The sequence below is a fragment of the Rutidosis leptorrhynchoides genome, chromosome 4 (genome assembly GCF_046630445.1).
Source record: "Rutidosis leptorrhynchoides isolate AG116_Rl617_1_P2 chromosome 4, CSIRO_AGI_Rlap_v1, whole genome shotgun sequence".
Taxonomy (NCBI): Eukaryota; Viridiplantae; Streptophyta; class Magnoliopsida; order Asterales; family Asteraceae; genus Rutidosis; species Rutidosis leptorrhynchoides.
The window spans coordinates 488,614,943-488,642,643 of record NC_092336.1 but is presented as its reverse complement, the minus strand read 5'-3'; the positions used below and the strand labels follow the sequence as shown (position 1 = coordinate 488,642,643).

The following is a 27,701-nucleotide window of genomic DNA, read 5'->3' as shown; positions in this document are numbered from 1 at the left end:
TTTTATTTTATTTTATTTTTTTTTTGTATAAAATAAATAGGATGTTTTATACTTTTGTGCATTAAAATCAGACTACGGGCAACTTATAAACCGTACGACTCATTTGACCCATTTCCTTCTAAGCTAATAATGAAGAAACCCTCATACATAAGGTGAATGGGTTGGAATTTCCACATCTAGTTTAAATGTCATAAACCTTCTTAAGCTTTTTTCTTCCAAGAACTAGGATATGCTTGATATCTTACAAACCCTCATTTCGCCACCTCTGAATCTTGAGAGACACTCGTTTTAGTACACGTTGACATTGGTCAAACATTTTAGTTAATAATTGATACATCACAGCAAGGCTTGCCACGCTCGTTCAAAAGTCACCTTTTTTAAGTTTAAATGGAATCGTTCGACATTAGCAACATATTTAATAAAATAAGTCATAAGCATCATATCTTTTGTCATGACAAGTGGCTCTTATATTAATAAGTACATTGTAAATAAAGATCCCGACAAACTTAAACGGCTAAAAAAAAAATCCCACAAAGAAATTATTGACAATTAATATGCTTGCAAGTGTTTATATATGTATGTGTTTGTGGAAGACTTAAGATTACAATATACTAACCTGTTAACATTTTAGTATTTCTTCACGTGTTTCATATGGCAAAAAAAGGTGGGATGTTTCATTTTGCAGATGGCGTAGATAAACTTCTTATGTTATTTGGTACAATAGGTTGCATTGGAGACGGGTTAATGTCTCCTTTGACAATGATTATCCTTAGTGGAATTATTAATGATTATGGAGGCGGTGATCCTTCTTTTTCATATCACGTGGTGAATAAGGTACAGATTTGTTCTTGCAGATATTAAAGAAGTCTTGTGATTTTGGTAATACAAATTTTTGTAATGTTCTTACAGTATGCATTCAGGCTGCTCGTCCTTGCAGTTGGTGTTGGATCAGCAGCTTTCCTTGGTAAGTTTATTAGATCTTAGAGGTGTTAATATGAACGGGTCAGGTTGTGTAACTGGTAAAAACGCATCATGTTGTACGGGTCCGGTCGGGTTTACATGAAACAATATTTGTTCAAAAGATAATAATTTAGATTTAGATAGTTAGTATGCTATTTATGAACATTTTGTTTAATTATTTCAATAGTCTTAATCTAATAGCCTGTTTACTTTCCACTTAGGCACTTAATGATCTGTTTCTATTTCTGTACCCCTCTTAATTCAGTAAGTAAAATTGTTGTTTCATTGTCAAAAAAATGGTCTGTTTGTAGGAGACATAGAAATAGACAACTGTTCCCAGACAGTGGCATATGGAATCAGCACTTAATACATAATAGAAGTAAACAACCTTATGGTACAAGAATAATTTAGGAGGTCATATACATAAAAACACTTCAGGAAAATTTTAAACCGTTTCACAGTTAGCTACTATTTTAAGGTAACATGATTAACGTATATTAGATATATAACAGAACCCAAAGCAACCTAGCTTTACTGGTAGTAGTCATGTGTCATTTTTTTCGACTCTGACAAATTTGTGTATATATATACTGTTACGAACACTCGACATGTATCTCTCACTGATTCTTGTATTATAAATTGCAGAAGGAATTTGCTGGACCAGAACAGCCGAAAGACAAACATCGCGTCTCAGGATGGAATACTTGAAATCGGTACTTAGGCAAGAAGTTGGTTTCTTCGACACACAAGTTGGTTCTTCCACCAACTTTGAAGTTATTACAGCAATTTCATGTGATGCTCAATCGATTCAAGAAGTCATGGCTGATAAGGTATTTCATCTCATATCCTGAAATAAATGGTTAAAAGGTGCATATTTTGGTACCAATGGTAGGTATATTGCATTAAGTGGTTAAAACATTAGAACCATGTGTCAATAAAAAGTGAATAGTACATTTCATTTTCTTAAAGTATGCCCTTTTATTAGAGAAAAATGTTGTCAATATTCATGTAGCATAATTATTGTAATATATTGACACTGGATATTCATTTATACATAAAATAATGTAACTATAAAGAATTAAGACAAAAGTATTTCAGATTATCACATATTTCATCTTTATCAAATTGCTAATCATTAACCAACATGTCATGTAGATTCCGAACTGTCTGGCCCACCTATCGGGACTTGTATTCAGTGTAGTAGTCGCCTTCATACTTTCATGGCGACTGGCTCTGGCTTCGCTTCCTTTCGCCTTTATGTTCGTCGTTCCCGTTTTAGGAATCGGGTCGTTACTAAAAGGTCTAGCAATGGAGCAAAAAGATGCCTATGATAAAGGTGGTGGGGTTGCAGATCAGGCGATCTCGTCAATACGTACTGTTTATTCGTATGTTGGTGAACAACAAATGATTGATAAATTCAGCATTGCCCTTGAAGCGAGCTTGAAACTCGGGATTAAACAAGGGTTTACAAAGGGTTTGATGATAGGAAGCATGGGTATGATTTTTGTGGCTTGGGCTTTTGTTGCTTGGGTCGGAAGTTATCTTATTACTGAAAAAGGAGAAAGCGGTGGAAAAGTTTTCGTTGCAGCAATCTGTGTCATCATGTCAGGCCTGTAAGTCTCGCTGCAAACAACATCTAACGAGTTAAACATGCTGGAAATATGGGTGGGTCATATAGGTTGAGTAACGGGTCAAAAGCAATTTTTTTGTACATGTCAAAACAGTTTGGGTTTGGTAGGGTTGGACGATACATTTCTTCCTAAAAATAAGAGATATTATGTGTGCCTCAAATATGATTTTAAATTCGACACATCTCGTTATATTACAATTCTTGAATGAAATGATTTAAGAAATTTTATGCATCAAATAAACACCTTGAGCGACTTCCAACCTGTTTGACACTATTGACTCTTATTTTTACCTGTTAGAGATAAATTGTAGCCTTAATTAAGTCATTCGTGGGTCAAAATTGTACCTGTTAGGGATAAATTACAGCCTTAATCAAGTAATTCATGAGTGAATGGGTCAAAATTGTACCTCTTAGAAATAAATCATAGCATTAATCAAGTAAATCATGAGTAAATGGGTCAAAATCGTACCCGTTAGAGAACTTATTGCCTTAGTTAAGTCATTCATGAGTAAATGGATCAAAATTGCTACACCTAGCAAATATTGTATTGCCTGATGAAATTTAATTTCCTTTTTCAGGTCAGCTATGAGTGCACTGCCTAATGTACCGTTCATTTCAGACGCAATAGCCGCTACATCAAGAATGTTCGAAATGATTTCCCGAATTCCTCTCATAGATTCTGAAAAAGTCAAAGGTAAAACAATACCATCCGTAAGAGGTGATATTGAATTTAGACGCGTTGAATTCTCATACCCATCAAGACCCGACACCCTGATTCTTCAAGGACTCAACCTACGAGTCAAAGCCGGTCAAACAGTTGGTCTTGTGGGTGGCAGCGGGTCAGGAAAGTCAACAATCATCTCTTTACTTGAAAGATTTTACGACCCGAATCGTGGAGACATATTTCTTGATGGACACAGAATAAAAAGTCTTCAACTTAAATGGTTAAGATCTCAAATGGGCTTAGTTAACCAGGAGCCCGTACTATTCGCAACATCGATAAAAGAAAACATACTTTTCGGTAAAGAAGGTGTTTCAACCGAACTCGTTGAGCTCGCAGCTAAAAAAGCAAACGCACACGATTTTATTATTAAATTACCCGATGCTTACGATACTCAAGTGGGTCAATTCGGGATTCAATTATCGGGAGGACAAAAGCAACGAATCGCTATAGCACGTGCGTTACTTAAAGAACCGAAAATTCTTTTACTTGATGAAGCAACAAGCGCGTTGGATTCAGAATCCGAACGAGTTGTTCAAGACGCGTTAGATCAAGCGTCAGTAGGAAGTACAACGATCATCGTAGCACATCGTCTTACAACAATACGCAAAGCCGATAAGATTGTAGTTCTACAAGCAGGTAAAGTAATCGAATCGGGTTCACACGACGAATTAATGCGCGAAAACGGGGCTTACTACCAAATGGTGCAGTTGCAACAATCAACAACTTCGAACGAAACACCAAATAGTCCGCAAACACCGGTTTCTAGAAGATTCTATAACGCCCAAACACCGATAACACCAAGAACGCCTATCAGTACGAGATCGAGCTATCAAAATAGCCCGATATCCCCTTTTAGCCCGGCGGTTTCGTTTAGTATGGCCCATTCGGTACAAATGTATTCGTATGAAGATAGTGACGATGAAACATTCGATGTTATTCTAGATCCGAAACCGTCACAATGGCGTTTGCTGCAAATGAACGCGTCCGAATGGAAACGGGCCGTTCTCGGGTGCCTAGGTGCGGGTGGTTTCGGTGCTATATCACCGATACATTCTTATTGTTTAGGATCGGTGGTCGCGGTTTACTTCTTACCAGAAAAGTCAAAGGTCAAATCGGAAACGGCGTTTTACTGTTTCGTGTTTGTAACCCTAGGAGTTGTTTGTTTCATTACAAGCTTGCTTCAGCATCATAACTTTGCGGTTATGGGCGAGAGGTTAACGAAGAGAGTACGAGAGAAAATGCTCGAAAACGTGCTCACTTTTGAAATCGGATGGTTCGATTGCGACAAGAACACGAGCGCATCCGTATGTTCTCGTCTCGCAACCGAAGCCAGTCTGATTAAATCGCTCGTTGGTGATCGAATATCTTTACTTCTTCAAGTTTTCATCAGCGCGTTTCTTGCATTTCTGTTATCGTTGATAATTAGTTGGAGAGTTGCTCTTGTGATGATGTCGGTACAACCGTTACTCATTGCTAGTTTCTTCTCGAAATCTGTTTTAATGAAAAACTTGTCGTCTAAAGCGAAAAAGGCGCAAAACGAAGGAACTCAATTAGCAAGTGAAGCAGTCGTGAATCATAGAACAATCACCGCGTTTGCTTCTGTAGAACGGATCATGAGATTATACGCGCAAACGTTAAAAGGACCGAGAAAACAATGCGTTAAACAATCGTGGTTTTCAGGTATGCAAAGGCGATTCTAGCCTTAGAGTTGTGGGGTCCGATTACCCCACTACTTAAAAAAAAAATTATACGATATAATCTTCAATTGTATAGGACACCACTAAATTTAACTACAGACCCCATATATTTTTTAGATTTATGGTTTTTTTGAGGTAAACAACCAAAAAAAATACCCCTAAAATATAATTTGCTTTGAAATCATTGAGTTTTCATCCTGGATTCGCCACTGCAGGTATGGGTTTGTTCATTTCACAATTTGTGACAACCGCAGCGATAGCGTTAGCGTTTTGGTACGGTGGACGAGAAATGAACAACGGAAAAGTTACCTCAAAAGAAATGTTTCAAGTTTTCTTCATTTTGATGACAACCGGAAAGAATATCGCAGATGCCGGTAGTATGAGTTCAGATTTGTCAAAAGGTGGTGGTGCAGTTAGATCAGCGTTAGCAGTACTCGATAGAAAAACCGAGATCGACCCAAATGATCAAGAAGGTTTAATAGTTACGAATATTAAAGGCGATATTGAGCTTAAAAAGGTGTACTTTTCGTACCCTGCAAGGCCCGATCAGATGATCTTTCAAGGTTTGTCTTTGAAAATTGAAGCTGGGAAAACAATAGCACTTGTGGGTCAAAGTGGGTCGGGTAAGTCCACTGTTATCGCGTTGATCGAAAGATTTTACAACACGATGACGGGATGTGTACTTATAGACGGGCGAGATTTGAAAAACTACAATTTGAGAAACTTGAGATCGCGTATCGCATTGGTGAGCCAAGAACCGACTCTTTTTGGGGGAAGTATACGACATAACATTGTTTATGGTAAAGATGAAGTTAGTGAGGCTGAAATAAAGAAAGCAGCAAAGCTTTCCAATGCCCATGAGTTTATAAGGTACTAATTCAACCCAGTCTGAAATCGGGTTTGGGTTGAAATGTTTCATTTTTTGGTCTGCTATATGTGTAAAAGCTGGCTGGGTTGGATTGAGTAGGGATGACATCCGCGGTTAATGCGCACGGATCCTTAATATCCGTGAACCACCCGTCAAACAAAATTTTTACACGTCATAGCCCGTTTACCCTCAACGGGTTAATTATTTAGCCCGTGCTCGTGACCCACGGATCTAAAAAATATACATGTTAACTAATCCGCTCCCACGGATACCCATGACCCGTGGGTAAACCCACATATAATTAGGGTTTTACATTGAAAATATAATCATATTAATGCATGTTAACGGGTACACCTGCGGGTTTCTTACCCGGGTATAACGGATTCACAGGTCGGATTTTACCCGTCGCAGGCATTATATATCCGTCACTCGCCTGCGACCCGTCAACGGGTTACAAAATTTTACCACCCACAGGTAAACTTTTTATATTGACCCACCCATCACTGGTAAGGATACCCGTGGGTCGCTGGTTTTTATCCTTCCATTGTCATCCCTACTTGTCTTACCCATTCTATATGTTATGGAGTATTAGTTTTCTTTACCCGTCTACTTAGTAAACAGGTCGAAAAAAGCAGCTTCTACATTTAATTCTTCTGATAAAAGTGAATTAATGAATACAGTTCAATTAAAAACATCTTATATATTCATGAATACATTATCAATGAAATACCTTAAAGTGTATGGACAATAGGGTAACCGGTTAACGGATCGGGTTTGGGCTGAAACATTCCATTTTTCTGGTCTGTTATGTGTCAAAACGGGTTGGGTTGAATTGAGTTGATTAAACACTCCTTTTTCCAGTTTTCGATTATATAATGATTTTTCTGACGACAGCTCTTAGTGACTTAGTGTTGTTGTTAAGGAGAAGAAAATACTTGTAACCTTTAATAATTGCTATATAAAAGTCAACATTAAGTACTTTGTACAACACATTAATGCACCATAACAACAGTTGGGGCTGTCGTTAGAAAAATCCATTATATAAAGGTGCAACATGTTGGAAGCTTCGACGAGCCCAACACACCCACTATAGAGGACCTAGACTATACTAGACTCACTACACCAACACTTTGACGTTGGTTAGCCTTTAATTTTATAAATCCTTAGTGCACAATGTACTTAGGCGACAGTGTCGACCATATATCTTTAGGCGGTATAACCGACCATGTATTATTTAGGCGGCAGAGCCGACCATATAATAAGAACAACAAAAGTGCACTAAGAACTTAAACACAAACTAAGGCTTGATCGGGAAACTTAACAAAAACACTTATATTAAATTACAATTACAATATTACTTACAAGCTTTCTCTTCTCTACTTTCGCTAACTCACACTCTTCTTCTCTTCTTCACAACTCACTTCTTATTTCACTCTCACAACTTCACACAACACAAATGAAATCTCCTCCCATATTTATACTACTCCATAGAACATTCTAGAACCTAGATATTTCCATGGATATATAAATATCTAGATATTTCTACAACCTACAAATATCTAGATTTTTCTTTTACATTTCAATTTCTAGATTTTTCTCTCATATTCTAATATCTAGATATTTTCTTATACATATTAATATCTAGATATTTTACCCATATACATTTACTAATTCCATATTATTCTAAATTTGCATTGTATTTTAACACTCCCCCTCAATGCAAATTTTCTTCCAACGATGTCTTGCAGACCATTCCAAGTGCTTCTCTGAATTTTGTAAACTTCGGTTTACTTAGGCTCTTGGTGAATATATCTGCAACCTGTTCATCTGTCTTTGTTGGCACCATCTTGATTTTTCCTTCAAGGACCTTCTCGCGAACATAGTGATAGTGCACTTCTATATGTTTTGTTCTTGCATGAAAGACTGGATTTTCTGCTAGTCGTATAGCTGATAGGTTATCGCAAAGAAGATTTACTTGATAATCTGTTGATTGATGAAGATCTTCCATTAGTTGTTTCAACCATGTAATTTCTTGTGTTGCTGATGATGCCGATCGATATTCTGCTTCGGTGCTTGATAAGGATACAGTTGGTTGTCTCTTGCTACACCATGATATTACTCCCGATCCAAGACTAAACATGTATCCAGTTGTTGACCGTCGTGTATCATAGTCTCCAGCGTAATCGGCGTCACAATATCCAGTCACGTGACATTCTTTTGTTTTCTTGTACAAAATGCCAAAGTTAATAGTGCCTTTAATATACCTTAAGATGGGTCGTACAACATCAAGGTGAGGCTTCTTCGGATTGCTCATGTATCGACTAACCACTCCAACTGCATAAGATATATCTGGCCGGCTTAGTGTGAGATAAATAAGACTTCCGACCATCTTTCGATACATGGTAACATCTTGAAGACTTTTTCCTTCATCTGCTCGTAGTTTTGTATTCGGATCCATCGGAGTTGAGATAGGTTTGCAATTAAGCATTCCGTACTTTTGTAAAAGATCTCGCGCATATTTCTGTTGTCCCAGAAATAATCCTTCTCTTTTCTGCTCTATTTCGAGTCCAAGAAAATGTTTGAGTTCTCCAAGCTCCTTCATATGAAATCTGATAGACAGATTCTCTCTTGTTCTTTGGATCTCCTCATAGTGATCTCCCGTGATGATTAAGTCATCCACATATACTAGCACTATGGCTAGTTTTCCTTGATCTTGTTTCACAAATAAACTAGAATCTGAAGGAGCAACTGTGAAACCACTTTGTACTAAGAACTCGCCAATCTTCCCGTACCAAGCTCTTGGAGCCTGCTTCAAGCCGTATAGTGCTTTCTTTAATTTGCAGACATGGTCAGGATGAGACTTGTTCTCAAAGCCTCTTGGTTGCTCCATATAAATTTCTTTGTCAAGTTCTCCATGTAAGAAAGCGTTCTTGACATCCATCTGCCACAGCTTCCAAGATTTTCTAGCGGCTAAAGCTAGTAGAGCTCGAATTGTTGTGATCTTCGCCACTGGACTAAACGTTTCTTCATAATCCAGCCCATATTGTTGAGAAAAACCTCTAGCAACAAGTCGAGCTTTATACCTTTCAATGGAGCCATCTGATCGAGTCTTCACCTTGTAAACCCATTTACAAGATATTGGTTTTACATCTTTTGGCTTTGGAACTAAACTCCATGTCTGGTTTTCTTTTAGTGCATTAATTTCTTCTTCCATCGCTTTCTGACATTCTTGACTTTGTGCTGCTTCTTCATAAGTGGAAGGCTCAATATGTATTAATTCATCCACATGAGCAGCATTGGCATACCTCGGATTAGGTTGCCTCGGCCTTGTTGATCTCCGTAATTCTTGCACATGCTCCTCGGCATCCATTTGGCTTGGACGAACCTCTTCGAATGTAGATTGATGTACCCCAGTTTTTCATGGACTCGTTTCCTTAGAGTACGATCCATCTCCTTCTTTAATTGGATCCGATATGTGCTCTTTATGTTCTTCTTTCTCTTCTGGAACTTCTTCTAATCCGTGAGATTCTGGAAGCTCTATCTTTTGAGGTGACCACCATGAAGAAGCTTCATCAAATACCACATTTCTTGAAGTATAACACTTTCCAGTATTTGGATCACAACATCTCCATCCTTTTCTTGATTCATCATAACCTACAAAAATGCATCGAATTGCCTTCTTATCAAATTTGCTTCGGAGATGATCTGGCACGAAGATGTAGCATACATATCCAAAAACCTTGAGATGATTGACGGTTGGCTTGATCTTCCATAATCTTTCATATGGTGAAATATATCCCAACTTTGTTTGCGGGAGTCTGTTAATCACGTATGAAGCCGTCCTCATACATTCGGCCCAAAATCTTCCTGGTACATTTTTACCATGAAGCATACTTCGACAAGTTTCAGCAAGATGACGATTCTTACGTTCTGCCACTCCATTCTGTTGTGGAGTATTAGGGCAAGTTAATTGCCTTCTGATCTTATGCTTCTCAAGATACATATCGAACTCAGTTGATAAATATTCTCCTCCATTATCTGTGCGTAAGCATCGAATCTTAGTATTGAGCTCACTTTCTACCTTGTTCTTGAACTCTTTAAACTTCAGAAAAGTCTCCGAATTCTCCTTCATGAAGTAAACCCACACATATCTTGAGAAGTCATCAATGAATGTCACCATATATTTCATACCTCCAAGTAATGTTTGTTTCACTGGGCCGAAAACATCTGAGTGTATGAGCTCTAGTGGTGTCTTGGACTGATGCGCTGACTCCTTGAATGGCAATTGGTGAGCTTTGCCAAATTGACATCCAGCACATATTGTATCTGTTCGGATATCAATTTGAGGAAGCCCATTTACTATGCGTTTTACCATCATCTCCTTTAACTTGTTGTAGCCCACATGCCCAAGACGTTCATGCCAAAGATCAGCCGTCTCATTTTTTCGAGTCTTATCCACATAAGCTGTTTCAGCAGATAATACATAAACTGACTCTATTCTTCTTCCTTGCATAATTGGATTGCCAACCACCTTCACTCTCTTGAATACGGACACATCTTCTGGTCCAAAGAGCATATAATTCCCTTCTGCTGTCAATTGTGGTACTGACAGTAAATTCTTCTTTAGGCCAGGGACAAGATACACCTTCTCGAGTTGGAGCTTATGAGAGCCGCCTTCATTTGGAATTATTGTCTTTCCAATGTGAGAAATAGATAACCTTGAATTGTCGGCTGTCAACACGACTCTCTTTCCTTTGTAATCATCCATTTCTTGCAGCTTTGTCTCATCATTGGTCATATGATTTGAGCACCCAGAATCGATGATCCAATCATCTTTGTAGTTTATTTTTGACTTTAAAGTTGTTGTAAGAGCTTGATCATCTATGTCAGCTTCAACAGAGAGTCCAGCTTCTGCATCCCATGTTTCCTCATTAATGGTTGCTTCGAATGTGACATCTTTCTTCTCATCTCTTGCAGCGGCCACATTTCCTTCGAAAGTTCGCCTTCTGGGGAATCTACAATCTCGAGCAAAATGACCCTTCTTGCCACAATTGAAGCATTCACCATTCTTTCTCTTATCATTTTCCCCGTATTGTTGGCGATGATCTCTTCTTCCTTGTTGAGCTCCCCCTGAAGCGTTGCCTTTTGATTTTGGGTGACCCTTCCACCCATATGTCTTACTTTCTTTCATCGCCTCTTGTTTTCGAGATGTTGCTTTCTCTTATTGGTGAAAAGTGCATCTTCTCCGTCTTTTATGGTTACTTCATTCATCTGCTTGGCTAATGCCTCTTGATTAGCCAATAAATTCTCCAGCTCTATTAATGATGGTTGAGTAGGCCATCCTCTCACAGCGGCTATAAATCCATTATACTCGGATCTTAAGCCATGGATGATAATTCTCTTCATCCTTGCATCACTCGCTTTCTCTTCAGGAGCAAGCTGAGATATCTCACGGCAAATAGATTTCACCTTGGTGAAATACTGGGAAATAGACAAACTTCCTTGTGAGATACCTGCGAGCTCATTTTCCAAGAGCTGGAGGCGTGCTTCATTCTTCTTTGAAAATAACTTGTCAAAAGTTTCCCAAGCTGCCTTCGGTGTTTTCTCGTCACGGATGTGCTCCAATAGATCCTCCTCGATTGTAGTCTTAAGTATAAATAAAGCCTTCCCGGCCTTGATGTTCCATTTTCTCAAGGCTTCGGCATTTTCTTTCGGTGGAGGCGTTGTGTCACTGCCAGCAACTATTTCCCATAAATCATGTCCTTGTAGGTAGGATTCTATGCAAGTCCGCCAATAACCATAGTTGTGGTTATTTAGACTCTTGATTCCACTGCTCGTACTTGCAAGATCTGCCATCATGACGTCCAACGTCCAATAAGCTTGGTCCCAGACCGATGAGCTTTCACAGTCCCTAACTGTGCTCCGACAGAATCTCCCTTAGAGCCTTGGTGAAAACAAGTCGATGTAAACGTCCAACGTTTACCGATTTCCTCCACTAGAAATGGTCCCGAACGACCCGCTCTGATACCAATTGTTGGAAGCTTCGACGAGCCCAACACACCCACTATAGAGGACCTAGACTATACTAGACTCACTACACCAACACTTTGACGTTGGTTAGCCTTTAATTTTATAAATCCTTAGTGCACAATGTACTTAGGCGACAGTGTCGACCATATATCTTTAGGCGGTATAACCGACCATGTATTACTTAGGTGGCAGAGCCGACCATATAATAAGAACAACAAAAGTGCACTAAGAACTTAAACACAAACTAAGGCTTGATCGGGAAACTTAACAAAAACACTTATATTAAATTACAATTACAATATTACTTACAAGCTTTCTCTTCTCTACTTTCGCTAACTCACACTCTTCTTCTCTTCTTCACAACTCACTTCTTATTTCACTCTCACAACTTCACACAACACAAATGAAATCTCCTCCCATATTTATACTACTCCATAGAACATTCTAGAACCTAGATATTTCCATGGATATATAAATATCTAGATATTTCTACAACCTACAAATATCTAGATTTTTCTTTTACATTTCAATTTCTAGATTTTTCTCTCATATTCTAATATCTAGATATTTTCTTATACATATTAATATCTAGATATTTTACCCATATACATTTACTAATTCCATATTATTCTAAATTTGCATTGTATTTTAACACAACAATTATGATTTTAAAAAACATAGTGAAAGATTACTTTCATCTTTTGAATAAAATGATTTTACAAAGTTGATTATTAATATAGACTTTGCGCTACTTTTTTTTTTACCCATTTATATATTATTACTTTTTTTACGCGTTTGATGTAAAACCCAAGACCAATCTTACCTAGTAAATGGGTCAAAAACACGGCCTCTACATTTTATAATTCTGATAAAAGTGAAAAAATAATAATGCAGTTCAATGAAAGACGGATATGAAACTTACTGTGGAGAAAGAGGAGTTCAGTTATCGGGAGGCCAAAAACAAAGAATCGCGCTTGCACGAGCAATACTTAAAAATCCTGCAATTCTTCTTTTAGATGAGGCAACTAGTGCACTAGACAGTGTATCTGAAAATTTAGTGCAAGAAGCATTAGAAAAAATGATGGTTGGCAGGACATGTGTGGTAGTGGCTCATCGTTTATCAACGATACAAAATGCTGATTCGATATCTGTGATTAAAAATGGGAAAGTAGTAGAACAAGGATCTCACACTGAACTGCTTTCAATGGGGAGTAATGGTGCATATCACTCTCTTATAAAGTTGCAACATTTGTAAGCATTTATAGCTTCTATATATATGTAGGTGGTTTTGTACACATGAATGTGTTTGCTTTGTAAGAAATTGCTTTTTTAATATATATACATTGGCTTTATACGCATGGACTATGAAAAGATCTATGTCATAAATAGCATGGAAGGTGTCCTTAAAATGATTTTGCTATTGAAACGGTTTTTCTTTATCCATGACTACGAGTTTCCATACATTAGGTGTTTGTAGTTTAATGCGTCAACTGTACTATCAACTGAAGTTAGTAATTGAATGTCTGGTAATAGCGACAATTATTTACGACGACAACTTGTGATCCATGTAGTAGCTCCATCACATTAAAGATCATATTTGTGTCATTGAAGTGAGAACATCCACTTCAGCTTTTTGTTCTTCCTTAAGAACTTCAAACTCATCATTCGAGGATGAATCATCTCCACCATTCAATCGGAAGTTCACTTGTTGCGGATAATACATTACTTGTCGGGCTGGTCGTTGTGGTTGTTGTTGTGGCCTCTGTTGGTGATACAATGATTTGTCCTTGTTGATCTACCCTTAAATCTTGAACTTAAACGTAAATTGAAGAAATATCATAGAAGTGTTATAAGCTTGACCCGGTGCAATTTACGATGTTCATTACCAACCCATTGACCAACCGTTTTATCACCTCTAATTAAATGGGTAAAAAGCCAAGTTTTTAATGTTCAAGCTACGCCACTGAATATTTTTACTTAGATGCACCCGACTTAACTGGGTTATCATGTTTCCGACTTTTTCTCTAACCAATTCAAGATATGCTGCTAGTGAATTTTAAACGGAGACCTCTTGTGGAATATTTTATCACCTCTAGTTCTTAGTCAAAATTTCTTATTGGAATCATGGAGTAAGGATACAATTGCATGTGCAATGAAAAAATTAGAGTATACACAAATGGTAAGTAGATTTATTGGTGACTTGACTGTCGCTTAGAGCCTAAATTGAACTTCAGGCAGGTTTAAAACTAATGGAAATTGATTCTATCATTTTCATGACGTCTCACATTTTTTTAACCTACTTATTGGCCGGAGGTCCATTCGGAAGCAATCTCATTATCCATAGAATATTGAGAGCGAAGACTTTCTCTACTCTTGTAGTGTTCAAGAGTGTTTCAATCTGGGTGGAGGAATTGACATCTCTTTATTCTAGGATAGGGGAAGGATTGTCTACATCTTACCTCCCCATACCCCACTTTTGTGGGATTGAATTTTGTTGTTGTTGTTGTTGTACTACAAATGATAAGTAGATCAGAGGCAACGCTATTTATACTTGCTAACTTTATTCACCGACTGCTTTCAAAAAGAAATATATGCATTCACCGATTTCAGGTCTTGCCTTCGAGTAAAGAAGCGCTTTGTAAGTCTATCACCAAAGATGAATGAGACTCGAGACTTTGTATTTATTAGAAGACAAATTTGGTGATATATATATATATATATATATATATATATATATATATATATATATATATATATATATATATATATATATATATATATATATATATATATATATATATATATATGAACGACAGTACCGGCATCACCCAGAGGAGACTTAACCACATTCACGATCATATGTCATCCACACACGCATTATGAGGAAACCCAAATCTCAATAACCCTGACAGTACGGTTGAAGGTTAGGAAAACCCTCTCTGATAAGCTAATTGCATCAATTAGATCCCGACTCTTGGAATCGAACATGCGCCTACTCTTTGAGGACAAACATGCCGCCCCTCCTATACCACTCAGGCAATGCCTCGGTGGTAATTTGGTGATAAATATTAGCAATGCGTATTGTTTTTACACATATTTGAACCTATAAACAACTACAAGACACCAAATCACAACATCAATAATTCATCATTCTAGATTTAGACAAAGACCTTGTACATTACAAAGATCATGAAAAAGACTTCATAGCAAGAATACTCATATGAATTTTCTACATATGTGAACTTATTCTTGTATTGTAATATGTAATATGTATATGTATATGTATATGTATTATGTATATGTATATGTATTTATGTGTATGATATCACTCCAATTATACACGTTTTATCTCGCGATATCTCTCTCACTTTGCTCGGTTTTTTGATGATTATGGAGCCTATTTGGTATGCTTATGAGCTAAATGGCAATTTGGGGGCTAAGGCAAAAGTGGCAAAGAAAATAGCAAGTGCAGAATTCAGCATCAAAAGTGCCGCTCCTATGTTCAAAGTGCCGCTCCTACCAGGGAAAAGCGGCGCTCCTAAGCCAAAAGCGTCGCTCCTGAAGTATGGCAAAAGCGCCGCTCCTAAGCCAAAAGCGGTGCTCCCGTCGCTGATTCAGCCCAGATTTTCAGCATTATAAAAGGAACGAGATTAGGTCATTTTGAAGAGAGCAGCCATTCTAAGTCCGATTTTCACCCACAAAACCCTATTTTTTATCATCCATTGGTGTTTGAAGGTGGATTGAAGGAAGCTAGCTCAAGATTCATCATAGTTTTAGCTCTAGATCTCTATTTCTTGAATTTGGGTTGTAATCTCCACTTTTCTTCATTTACTTTGAACTTATTGCTTGTAATAACTTTAAGATGATGATTGTTTGTGTTTCTATGCTTATTATTAGTGTAATCTTAGCCATGATTGGCTAAATCTCTTATGTTTGCTTATCTATCAATCTCTAATGCAAGTGTTTGCCCCAAAATCAATTGAATGATGTTGTTTGAATGAATTACATGATCAAGTGTTATTGTGTTAGCTAAAGATCTATTGCTATGCATTTGTTTTAGGCTTTACTTTGATTACATATATTTAGTAGCTCTCTTAGTGATTTGAGAAGTGAATCGATTTGTGTTTCAACACCTTGAGTGATCTAGACAACTAGCTTAAGAATTTCAAGTGATTGTGTTTTTGATCTAGGTTGGTTTTTAATTGGCCTTTAGTCAACATAGTAGTGTCGATTATCTTAAGTGATTTCGATAGTTGAAGGGTTCTAAGTGATTTCAACCCAAGCATAATCTCAATAACCAATCGTGCTTAACTTGATCCTAGAATGCAATGCTTATGTGAATTCGCAGAGTGTTATTTAATTAAGGTTTGGTAGTAATGCTAAACATTTAATAGTTCAACAACTAGTGCGATAGCAATTTGGGTAAAACGGGGCAATCCAAGCATAGAGAGGATTAGATAAGTGAACACTACTTAGTTAATTGATTTAAGTTCTTAATATTTTGTTACTTGTTACTTGCTACTAGTTTACTCGTTAAATTTAAGTTTGTTTAATTGTGCAAATTTTAGTTGTTAATCAAAATCAATCAAAACCTCTCAATCAAACAAACCCTAGGACAATTGATAGTTTCAAATATTCGACTTACACTGATCTCTTGGGACGAACTTGATAAGAATACTTACATTGAAGTACTATAATAACCGGGTCCAAAGTGCTCGTTAGTTGTGTGTGCTTATTTGTTGTGTTTGAATCATATATAAATTTTGAGGGTAAAAGATGTATATCATGCACATCATCATATACTTTCTTGGCGCCGCTGCCGGGGAGCGGTTAGCTTAGTTGGATATTTGGTTTAAACTTTTGATTGTTCGATCCTTTCGTAGGGGTTTACCCTTACGAAAGTTACTTTTCGTGTTTTATATATTATTTTTGTTCGAAAAACCGCTTGTGTTTGTGTTGTGATTGAAGGATAGGTACCTTTAGTGTATGAAAACAAGATCCCACAAGGATCAAGAGTTCACACATCCATTCTCCGATCCGAAAAAACACGTATACGGGGTTTATAAGCGTAGAGAAGAACGAATATTAAGGAGAAATTTTAAGGTTTTGTCATTTTGTTTAGAAGACATGGATCCTAACGGTCAACCGATTCACAATGAAGAGGGTTATCCAATCAACCATGGTCCATCGGTTGATCAAGAGCTATTGAATGATCCAAACGACACGCCGATGTGAAACGCTAGATTGGTGGCACCAACAATGATAGCACCGACTATTACAAAACCACCAATTAGAGCGGATAATTGGAAGATTGAGGGTAACTTTTTCACGATGATCAAAGACACGTTCTTCCATGGGTTAATAGAAGAGAATCCGTTCGAACACATCCAACATTTTAATGATATTTGTGATATCTATAAAAACAAGGATGTCACCGATGATGCTTTTAAGTTAAGGGCATTTCCCTTTCACTTCAAGGAGAAGCAAAAGTTTGGTTAAGGAGTTTGCCATCCGATTCCATAAGGACTTTTCAAGATTTAACCAATGAGTTTATCAATTACTTCTTCCCACCGTCAAAAGTAGAACGACTTCGAATGGAGATTAATGGATTCACCCAACGGGGTGATGAGACTTTGTATGATGCGTGTGTATTATTCAAGAAAATGCTAAGAGCTTGCCCACCGCACGGTTTGACGAAGAAGGAGCACATCAATACATTCTACCGGGGCACTAATGCTTTGACTAAGCAATATCTTGATTCTTCATCCGGTGGGGTATTCATGTATAAATCACCAAATGCGGCCGAAATCTTGTTGGAAGACATCTCGGTTAATACGTATGAATGGGCACCTTCACCACGAGATTTGACAAGGAAAATTGTAGCACAAGTTGAGAGTGATAATGGGCAAGTGACGCTTGCAAGTTTGAACAATCAATTTCAAATGTATGGGAAAGAATTGAAGAAGCTACAACAATCGGTTGTCGCAATGCAAGTAGGTTGTCAACGATGCGAGGGTCCACATTGAAATGTCCCGTTCTTATTGATTAAAAACGTTCCATATTAATTGATTTCGTTGCGAGGTTTTGACCTCTATATGAGACGTTTTTCAAAGACTGCATTCATTTTTAAAACAAACCATAACCTTTATTTCATAAATAAAGGTTTAAAAAGCTTTACGTAGATTATCAAATAATGATAATCTAAAATATCCTGTTTACACACGACCATTACATAATGGTTTACAATACAAATATGTTACATCGAAATCATTTTCTTGAATGCAGTTTTTACACAGTATCATACAAACATGGACTCCAAATCTTGTCCTTATTTTAGTATGCAACAGCGGAAGCTCTTAGTATTCACCTGAGAATAAACATGCTTTAAACGTCAACAAAAATGTTGGTGAGTTATAGGTTTAACCTATATATATCAAATCGTAACAATAGACCACAAAATTTCATATTTCAATATACATCCCATACATAGAGATAAAAATCATTCATATGGTGAACACCTGGTAACCGACATTAACAAGATGCATATATAAGAATATCCCCATCATTCCGGGACACCCTTCGGATATGATATAAATTTCGAAGTACTAAAGCATCCGGTACTTTGGATGGGGTTTGTTAGGCCCAATAGATCTATATTTAGGATTCGCGTCAATTAGGGTGTCTGTTCCCTAATTCTTAGATTACCAGACTTAATAAAAAGGGGCATATTCGATTTCGATAATTCAACCATAGAATGTAGTTTCACGTACTTGTGTCTATTTTGTAAATCATTTATAAAATCTGCATGTATTCTCATCCCAAAAATATTAGATTTTAAAAGTGAGACTATAACTCACTTTCACAGATTTTTACTTCGTCGGGAAGTAAGACTTGGCCACTGGTTGATTCACGAACCTATAACAATATATATATATATATATATATATATATATATATATATATATATATATATATATATATATATATATATATATATATATATCAAAGTATGTTCAAAATATATTTACAACACTTTTAATATATTTTGATGTTTTAAGTTTATTAAGTCAGCTGTCCTCGTTAGTAACCTACAACTAGTTGTCCACAGTTAGATGTACAGAAATAAATCGATAAATATTATCTTGAATAAATCCACGACCCAGTGTATACGTATCTCAGTATTGATCACAACTCAAACTATATATATTTTGGAATCAACCTCAACCCTGTATAGCTAACTCCAACATTCACATATAGAGTGTCTATGGTTGTTCCGAAATATATATAGATGTGTCGAAATGATAGGTCAAAACATTGTATACGTGTCTATGGTATCTCAAGATTACATAATATACAATACAAGTTGATTAAGTTATGGTTGGAATAGATTTGTTACCAATTTTCACGTAGCTAAAATGAGAAAAATTATCCAATCTTGTTTTACCCATAACTTCTTCATTTTAAATCCGTTTTGAGTGAATCAAATTGATATGGTTTCATATTGAACTCTATTTTATGAATATAAACAGAAAAAGTATAGATTTATAGTCGGAAAAATAAGTTACAATTCGTTTTTGTAAAGGTAGTCATTTCAGTCGAAAGAACGACGTCTAGATGACCATTTTAGAAAACATACTTCCACTTTGAGTTTAACCATAATTTTTGGATATAGTTTCATGTTCATAATAAAAATCATTTTCCCAGAATAACAACTTTTAAATCAAAGTTTATCATAGTTTTTAATTAACTAACCCAAAACAGCCCGCGGTGTTACTACGACGGCGTAAATCCGGTTTTACGGTGTTTTTCGTGTTTCCAGGTTTTAAATCATTAAGTTAGCATATCATATAGATATAGAACATGTGTTTAGTTGATTTTAAAAGTCAAGTTAGAAGGATTAACTTTTATTTGCGAACAAGTCTAGAATTAACTAAACTATGTTCTAGTGATTACAAGTTTAAACCTTCGAATAAGATAGCTTTATATGTATGAATTGAATGATGTTATGAACATCATTACTACCTTAAGTTCCTTGGATAAACCTACTGGAAAAGAGAAAAGTGGATCTAGCTTCAATGGATCCTTGGATGGCTCGAAGTTCTTGAAGCAGAATCATGACACGAAAACAAGTTCAAGTAAGATCATCACTTGAAATAAGATTGTTATAGTTATAGAAATTGAACCAAAGTTTGAATATGATTATTACCTTGTATTAGAATGATAACCTACTGTAAGAAACAAAGATTTCTTGAGGTTGGATGATCACCTTACAAGATTGGAAGTGAGCTAGCAAACTTGAAAGTATTCTTGATTTTATGAAACTAGAACTTTTGGAATTTATGAAGAACACTTAGAACTTGAAGATAGAACTTGAGAGAGATCAATTAGATGAAGAAAATTGAAGAATGAAAGTGTTTGTAGGTGTTTTTGGTCGTTGGTGTATGGATTAGTGTTTGTAGGTGTTTTTGATGAAGATGATGAAGAACACTTAGAACATCAAGAGAGAACTTGAAAGAAGTGAGGTTGATGCATGAAAATTGAAAAATGAAAGTGTTAGGATTGGTAAAGGTTCACGTGAATATGGGGAGTTTGTAATTTTGTGAGATATTTCATGCTAGTTGCCAAATGATGGTTCCTGTAACGACCCGGATTTTCCGATCGTTTTATACTTATGAGATTAATATTTACATAAAATAAACCTTACCAACATGATAAGCAATCCAAACTGTTGAGACTTATATTTTTGAAAAGAGTTTCACACAACGTTTGACCGTCCAATTTGACCGATGATATCATGAACTATATAACACACGATAATTATACGATTATGTATATGTACATATCTATACATATTTAACATGATTTAAGGATGGTTTAACCTTTCATTGTGAACTAACAACAATGAGTTATAAGTATACTTTGAGACCACAAACTTAAGTTTTCAAAACGATAACTATATGTAACGTTCTTTGACATATATACTTACAATCTATAATGTGTTGGTGATCTATGTCACCAATATGATTTAAGTGTAATGGGATTAATTTGTAACCAAAATAATCTTGATAAATATCGAACAAGTTTGGGGAAGTGTGGAGTGCACACTTGTTTGAACTTATCTTGATTATGACGGGGGTTCGGGGGTAGCGCCCCCGATAAGCGGGGTCCAAGGGGTGGCAACCCCTGGCGGGGTCCAAGGGGCAGAGCCCCTGGCTGGGGTCGAGCTGCCAGGTCAGCTTGGAAATTTTTTTTTGGGCTAACATTGCTTTATTAAAAATGTCTTAAAATTTTATTTTGGCCCGGTTTGACCCAAAAATAAAAGCCCAGTTTTTGAGCCTCTTTTACAGTTATAAACCCGTCCATATTTGAATTCTTGTTCCGATTCCTTAAAATTTCTACAAGTATATCTAGGGTATATGTAACCGTATCATACCCAGCTTCTATACGTATTTACTATTAGTATATACCAACAATAAACTTCAATGATCAGCCACTAGACATGATGTTACATGTGGGAACCAGCCATTTAACCTCATGTGTGACTTTTGTGCAAGAAAACAAACTAAATCTCCTATATATCCATCCCATAATCATGCTATTTTGCACACACTCACATACAATTTCATTTCCAATTTTCTTTCAAGTTAATTCACTCCCTAATCTCTCTTCATTTACCTACTCAAGAACGTATCAATATAGTCATCCGATTTCAAGGAGATTACTTCCACTCTTTCAATCTCACTCCACCACTCTTTTGATTCCAAGATTTTTCTTACCTTTTTCAGTAGCTTTGTCCAAGTAACTTGAGGTAGTAACCTTATTCATAACCTTATTCGATTCATATTTATATAGCTATCTTATTTTGTGTTGTAAAATTTTAACAACAAGAACATAGTTTGAGTGATTTCAAACTTGTTCGCAAACTAAATAGATCCTTCTAATTTGATTTTTAAAAACACTTCAAGACCTGTAATATATCATATTATGACAAAATCGGATTAATCATATCTTGGCTAATTAACATAATATTTAATATATATTTACTTATGATTTGATTTTATATATTTCAGGACCACCCGTAAACAACACGAGAAGATTAATCATAAGACCTCATGATTGTACGCAACACGTCATTTGACAACACGGTACTTTATGTACGCAACACGTCACTTGACAACATGGTACCATGGGTCGAGATTAATTCTGATCAATACGAATACGATGGGGTCTTTATTTATTTTATTTAAGCAACTAATTGTGGACCACTAACATCGGACTGCTAACTACGGATTAAGAAAATATTAAAAGTATTAAAAGTATATATATATATATATATATATATATATATATATATATATATATATATATATATGTAACGATTACTTGAAAAGAAAATATGTTGATATATTATATATATGGTTAGGTTTGTGATATCAATCGGAGACCAAGTCGTGTTTATTACCTTCAAGGCAAAAGTGAGTATATAGTCCCACTTTTAAACTCTAAATATTTCGGGATGAGAATACATGCATTTTATGATTTACGTTATGGACACAAGTGATTAAAAATATATATTCTACGTTGAGTTGTACCACTGGCATACTTCCCTGTAGCTTGGTAACTATTATTTACATGAGGTATTGTAAACGCGAATCCTGTTGATAGATCTATCGGGCCTGACAACCCCAACCGGACTGGACGACCAGTATTCAACGGTTGCACAGTACTTCGTTTTGGTGACTACACTTGGTACGGTGTAGTAAGATTTCATAATAAAGGGAATATGCGACGTTGATTAAATGTTAAGTATGGTTATCAAGTGCTCAACAACTTAGAATATTTTTATTAAAACGTTTATATATGAAATCTTGTGGTCTATATTTATAACGCTGCCGGCATTAAACCTATATCTCACCAACTTTATGTTGACGTTTTAAGCATGTTTATTCTCAGGTGATAACTAAAAGCTTCCGCTGCAACATGTTGAATTTAAGCAAGATCTTGAGTATGCATATTTGTGTCAAAAATAAAACTGCATATCGGAGGATTTGTAATGTAAAATATGTTGGAGGTCGTATTGTTATTATCACATGTAAAGTTTGTAAGTCTAAGATTATCGCTAAACGATAATCATTATTAAGTTGTTTAAACCTTGTATTTGTAATAAAAGCTATGGTTTGTATTGTAAAAACGAATGCAGTTTTTGAAGAATGTCGCATATAGAGGTCAATACCTCGATATGAAATCATATGTTATTGTATTCGTCCTTATAGTTAAGGTCGGGTTATGACAGTTCCCACATGTCTTGGTGACTCACAAGGGCTGCTAAGAGCTGATCATTGGAGTGTATATACCAATAGTAAGTACATATAGAAGCTGTGTATTGTACGAGTACGAATACTGGTTCATACGAGTAGAATTGTTGATGAAAATGAATGAGGATGTAATTGTAAGCATTTTTGATAAGTAGAAGTACTTTGACATGTGTCTTGAAGTCTTTCAAAAGTGTATGACTACATCTTAAAAACATTACATGTATATACATTTTAAATGAGTCGTTAAGTCATCGTTAGTCGTTACATGTAAGTGTTGTTTTAAAATCTTTAAGTTAACGATCTCATTTAATGTTGTTAACCCATTGTTGATTATATCTAATGAGATGTTAAATTATTACATTATCATGATATTATGATGTATGAATATATCTTAATACGATATATATACATTAAAATGTCGTTACAACGATAATCGTTACATATATGTCTCGTTTCGAAAATCTTTAAGTTAGTAGTCTTGTTTTACATATGTAGTTCATTGTTAATATACTTAATGATATGTTTACTTATCATAATATCATGTTAACTATATATATAACCATATATATGTCATCATATAGTTTTTACAAGTTTTAACGTTCGTGAATCACCTGGTCAACTTAGGTGGTCAATTGTCTATATGAAACCTATTTCAATTAATCAAGTCTTAACAAGTTTGATTGCTTAATATGTTGGAAATACTTAATCATGTAAATAACAATTTTATTTAATATATATATAAACATGGAAAAGTTCGGGTCACTACAGTACCTACCAGTTAAATAAATTTCGTCCCGAAATTTTAAGCAGTTGGAGGTGTTGACGTATCTTCTGGAAATAAATGCGGGTATTTCTTCTTCATCTGATCTTCTCGTTCTCAGGTGAACTCAGGTCCTCTACGAGCATTCCATCGAACCTTAACAATTGGTATCTTATTTTGCTTAAGTCTTTTAACCTCACGATCCATTATTTCGACGGGTTCTTCGATGAATTGAAGTTTTTCGTTGATTTGGATTTCATCTAACGGAATAGTGAGATCTTCTTTAGCAAAACATTTCTTCAAATTCGAGACGTGGAAAGTGTTATGTACAGTCGCGAGTTGTTGAGGTAACTCAAGTCGGTAAGCTACTGGTCTGACACGATCAATAATCTTGAATGGTCCAATATACCTTGGATTTAATTTCCCTCATTTACCAAATCGAACAACGCCTTTCCAAGGTGCAACTTTAAGCATGACCATCTCTCCAATTTCAAATTCTATATCTTTTCTTTTAATGTCAGCGTAGCTCTTTTGTCGACTTTGGGCGGTTTTCAACCGTTGTTGAATTTGGATGATCTTCTCAGTAGTTTCTTGTATTATCTCCGGACCCGTAATCTGTCTATCCCCCACTTCACTCCAACAAATCGGAGACTTGCATTTTCTACCATAAAGTGCTTCAAACGGCGCCATCTCAATGCTTGAATGGTAGCTGTTGTTGTAGGAAAATTCTGCTAACGGTAGATGTCGATCCTAACTGTTTTCAAAATCAATAACACATGCTCGTAGCATGTCTTCAAGCGTTTGTATCGTCCTTTCACTCTGCCCATCAGTTTGTGGATGATAAGCAGTACTCATGTCTAGACGAGTTCCTAATGCTTGCTGTAATGTCTGCCAGAATCTTGAAATAAATCTGCCATCCCTATCAGAGATAATAGAGATTGGTATTCCATGTCTGGAGACGACTTCCTTCAAATACAGTCGTGCTAACTTCTCCATCTTGTCATCTTCTCTTATTGGCAGGAAGTGTGCTGATTTGGTGAGACGATCAACTATTACCCAAATAGTATCAAAACCACTTGTAGTCCTTGGCAATTTAGTGATGAAATCCATGGTAATGTTTTCCCATTTCCATTCCGGAATTTCGGGTTGTTGAAGTAGACCTGATGGTTTTTGATGCTCAGCTTTGACCTTAGAACACGTCAAACATTCTCCTACGTATTTAGCAACATCGGCTTTCATACCCGGCCACCAAAAATGTTTCTTGAGATCCTTGTACATCTTCCCCGTTCCAGGATGTATTGAGTATCTGGTTTTATGAGCTTCTCTAAGTACCATTTCTCTCATATCTCCAAATTTTGGTACCCAAATTCTTTCAGCCCTATACCGGGTTCCGTCTTCCCGAATATTAAGAAGCTTCTATCCTTTGGGTATTTCATCCTTTAAATTTCCCTCTTTCAAAACTCCTTGTTGCGCCTCCTTTATTTGAGTAGTAAGGTTAGTGTGAATCATTATATTCATAGATTTTACTCGAATGGGTTCTCTGTCCTTTCTGCTTAAGGAGTCGGCTACCACATTTGCCTTCCCCGGGTGGTAACGAATCTCAAAGTCGTAATCATTCAACAATTCAATCCACCTACCCTGCCTCATATTCAGTTGTTTCTGATTAAATATGTGTTGAAGACTTTTGTGGTCGGTATATATAATACTTTTGACCCCATATAAGTAGTGCCTCCAAGTCTTTAATGCAAAAACAACTGCGCCTAATTCCAAATCATGCGTCGTATAATTTTGTTCGTGAATCTTCAATTGTCTAGACGCATAAGCAATCACCTTCGTTCGTTGCATTAATACACAACCGAGACCTTGCTTTGATGTGTCACAATAAATCACAAAATCATCATTCCCTTCAGGCAATGACAATATAGGTGCCGTAGTTAGCTTTTTCTTCAATAACTGAAACGCTTTATCTTGTTCATCATTCCATTCAAATTTCTTCCCTTTATGCGTTAATGCAGTCAAGGGTTTTGCTATTCTGGAAAAGTCTTGGATGAACCTTCTGTAGTAACCAGCTAGTCCTAAAAACTGGCGTATGTGTTTCGGAGTTTTCGGGGTTTCCCACTTTTCAACAGTTTCTATCTTTGCCGGATCCACCTTAATGCCTTCTTTGTTCACTATGTGACCGAGGAATTGAACTTCTTTCAACCAAAATGCACACTTTGAAAACTTAGCGTACAATTCTTCCTTCCTCAATACTTCTAACACCTTTCTCAAATGTTCACCGTGTTCTTGGTCATTCTTTGAGTAAATAAGTATGTCATCAATGAAAACAATGACAAACTTGTCAAGGTATGGTCCACACACTCGGTTCATAAGGTCCATGAACACAGCTGGTGCATTAGTTAAACCAAACGGCATGACCATAAACTCGTAATGACCGTAACGTGTTCTGAAAGCAGTCTTTGGAATATCATCTTCTTTCACCCGCATTTGATGATACCCGGAATGTAAGTCAATCTTTAAATAAACATACGAGCCTTGTAGTTGATCAAATAAGTCGTCGATTCTCGGTAGTGGGTAGCGGTTCTTGATGGTAAGTTTGTTCACCTCTCGGTAGTCGATGCACAACCTGAATGTACCATCTTTCTTCTTGACAAACAAAACAGGAGCTCCCCACGGTGATGTGCTTGGTCGAATGAAACCACGCTCTAAAAGTTCTTGTAATTGGCTTTGCAGTTCTTTCATCTCGCTGGGTGCGAGTCTGTAAGGAGCACGAGCTATTGGTGCAGCTCCTGGTACAAGATCTATTTGAAATTCTACGAATCGATGTGGGGGTAATCCCGGTAATTCTTTCGGAAATACATCGGGAAATTCTTTTGCAATGGGAACATCATTGATGCTCTTTTCTTCAGTTTGTACTTTCTTGACGTGTGCTAGAACAGCATAGCAACCTTTTCTTATTAGTTTTTGTGCCTTCAAATTACTAATAAGATGTAGCTTCGTGTTGCCCTTTTCTCCGTACACCATTAAGGGTTTTCCTTTTTCTCGTATAATGCGAATTGCATTTTTTTAACAAACGATCTCTGCTTTCACTTCTTTCAACCAGTCCATACCAATTATCACATCAAAACTCCCTAACTCTACTGGTATCAAATCAATCTTAAATGTTTCGCTAACCAGTTTAATTTCTCGATTCCGACATATATTATCTGCTGAAATTAATTTACCATTTGCTAATTCGAGTAAAAATTTACTATCCAAAGGCATAAATGGATAACTTAATTTAGCACAAAAATCTCTACTCATATAGCTTCTATCCGCACCCGAATCAAATAAAACGTAAGCAGATTTATTGTCAATAAGAAACGTACCCGTAACAAGTTCCGGGTCTTCCTGTGCCTCTGCCGCATTAATATTGAAAACTCTTCCGCGGCCTTGTCCATTCATGTTCTCCTGGTTCGGGCAATTTCTAATAATGTGGCCCGGTTTTCCACATTTATAACAAACTACATTGGCATAACTTGCTCCGACACTACTTGCTCCACCATTACTCGTTCTGACACTATTTGTTCCTTTCGTTCTATTAACCCCTGGTCCGTAGACCTCACACTTCGCCGCGCTATGACCATTTCTTTTACACTTGTTGCAAAATTTGGTGCAGAACCCCGAGTGATACTTTTCACACCTTTGGCATAGCTGCTTCTGATTATTGTTGTTGTT

At 36.4% G+C, this 27,701-nt stretch overlaps 1 protein-coding gene across 1 annotated transcript; it reads left to right on the top strand.

Annotated features, from left to right (window-relative positions):
• Window positions 1–651: 651 nt before the first annotated feature.
• Window positions 652–13,164, top strand: LOC139842376 (putative multidrug resistance protein). The gene is made up of 7 exons (XM_071832522.1): window positions 652–834; window positions 910–964; window positions 1,606–1,790; window positions 2,116–2,573; window positions 3,169–4,994; window positions 5,227–5,881; window positions 12,804–13,164. The coding sequence occupies exons 1-7, from the start codon at window positions 652–654 to the stop codon at window positions 13,162–13,164; spliced, it is 3,723 nt and encodes a 1,240-aa protein (XP_071688623.1).
• Window positions 13,165–27,701: the final 14,537 nt, after the last annotated feature.

What these genes read in the sequence shown, in the direction of transcription:
- LOC139842376 (XM_071832522.1), top strand. Translation starts at nt 652, where the DNA reads ATGGCAAAAAAAGGTGGGATGTTTCATTTTGCAGATGGCGTAGATAAA. An exon ending in CATATCACGTGGTGAATAAG is followed by an intron (nt 835 to 909) that starts GTACAGATTTGT and finishes ATGTTCTTACAG; the next exon opens with TATGCATTCAGGCTGCTCGT. An exon ending in TGGATCAGCAGCTTTCCTTG is followed by an intron (nt 965 to 1,605) that starts GTAAGTTTATTA and finishes TATAAATTGCAG; the next exon opens with AAGGAATTTGCTGGACCAGA.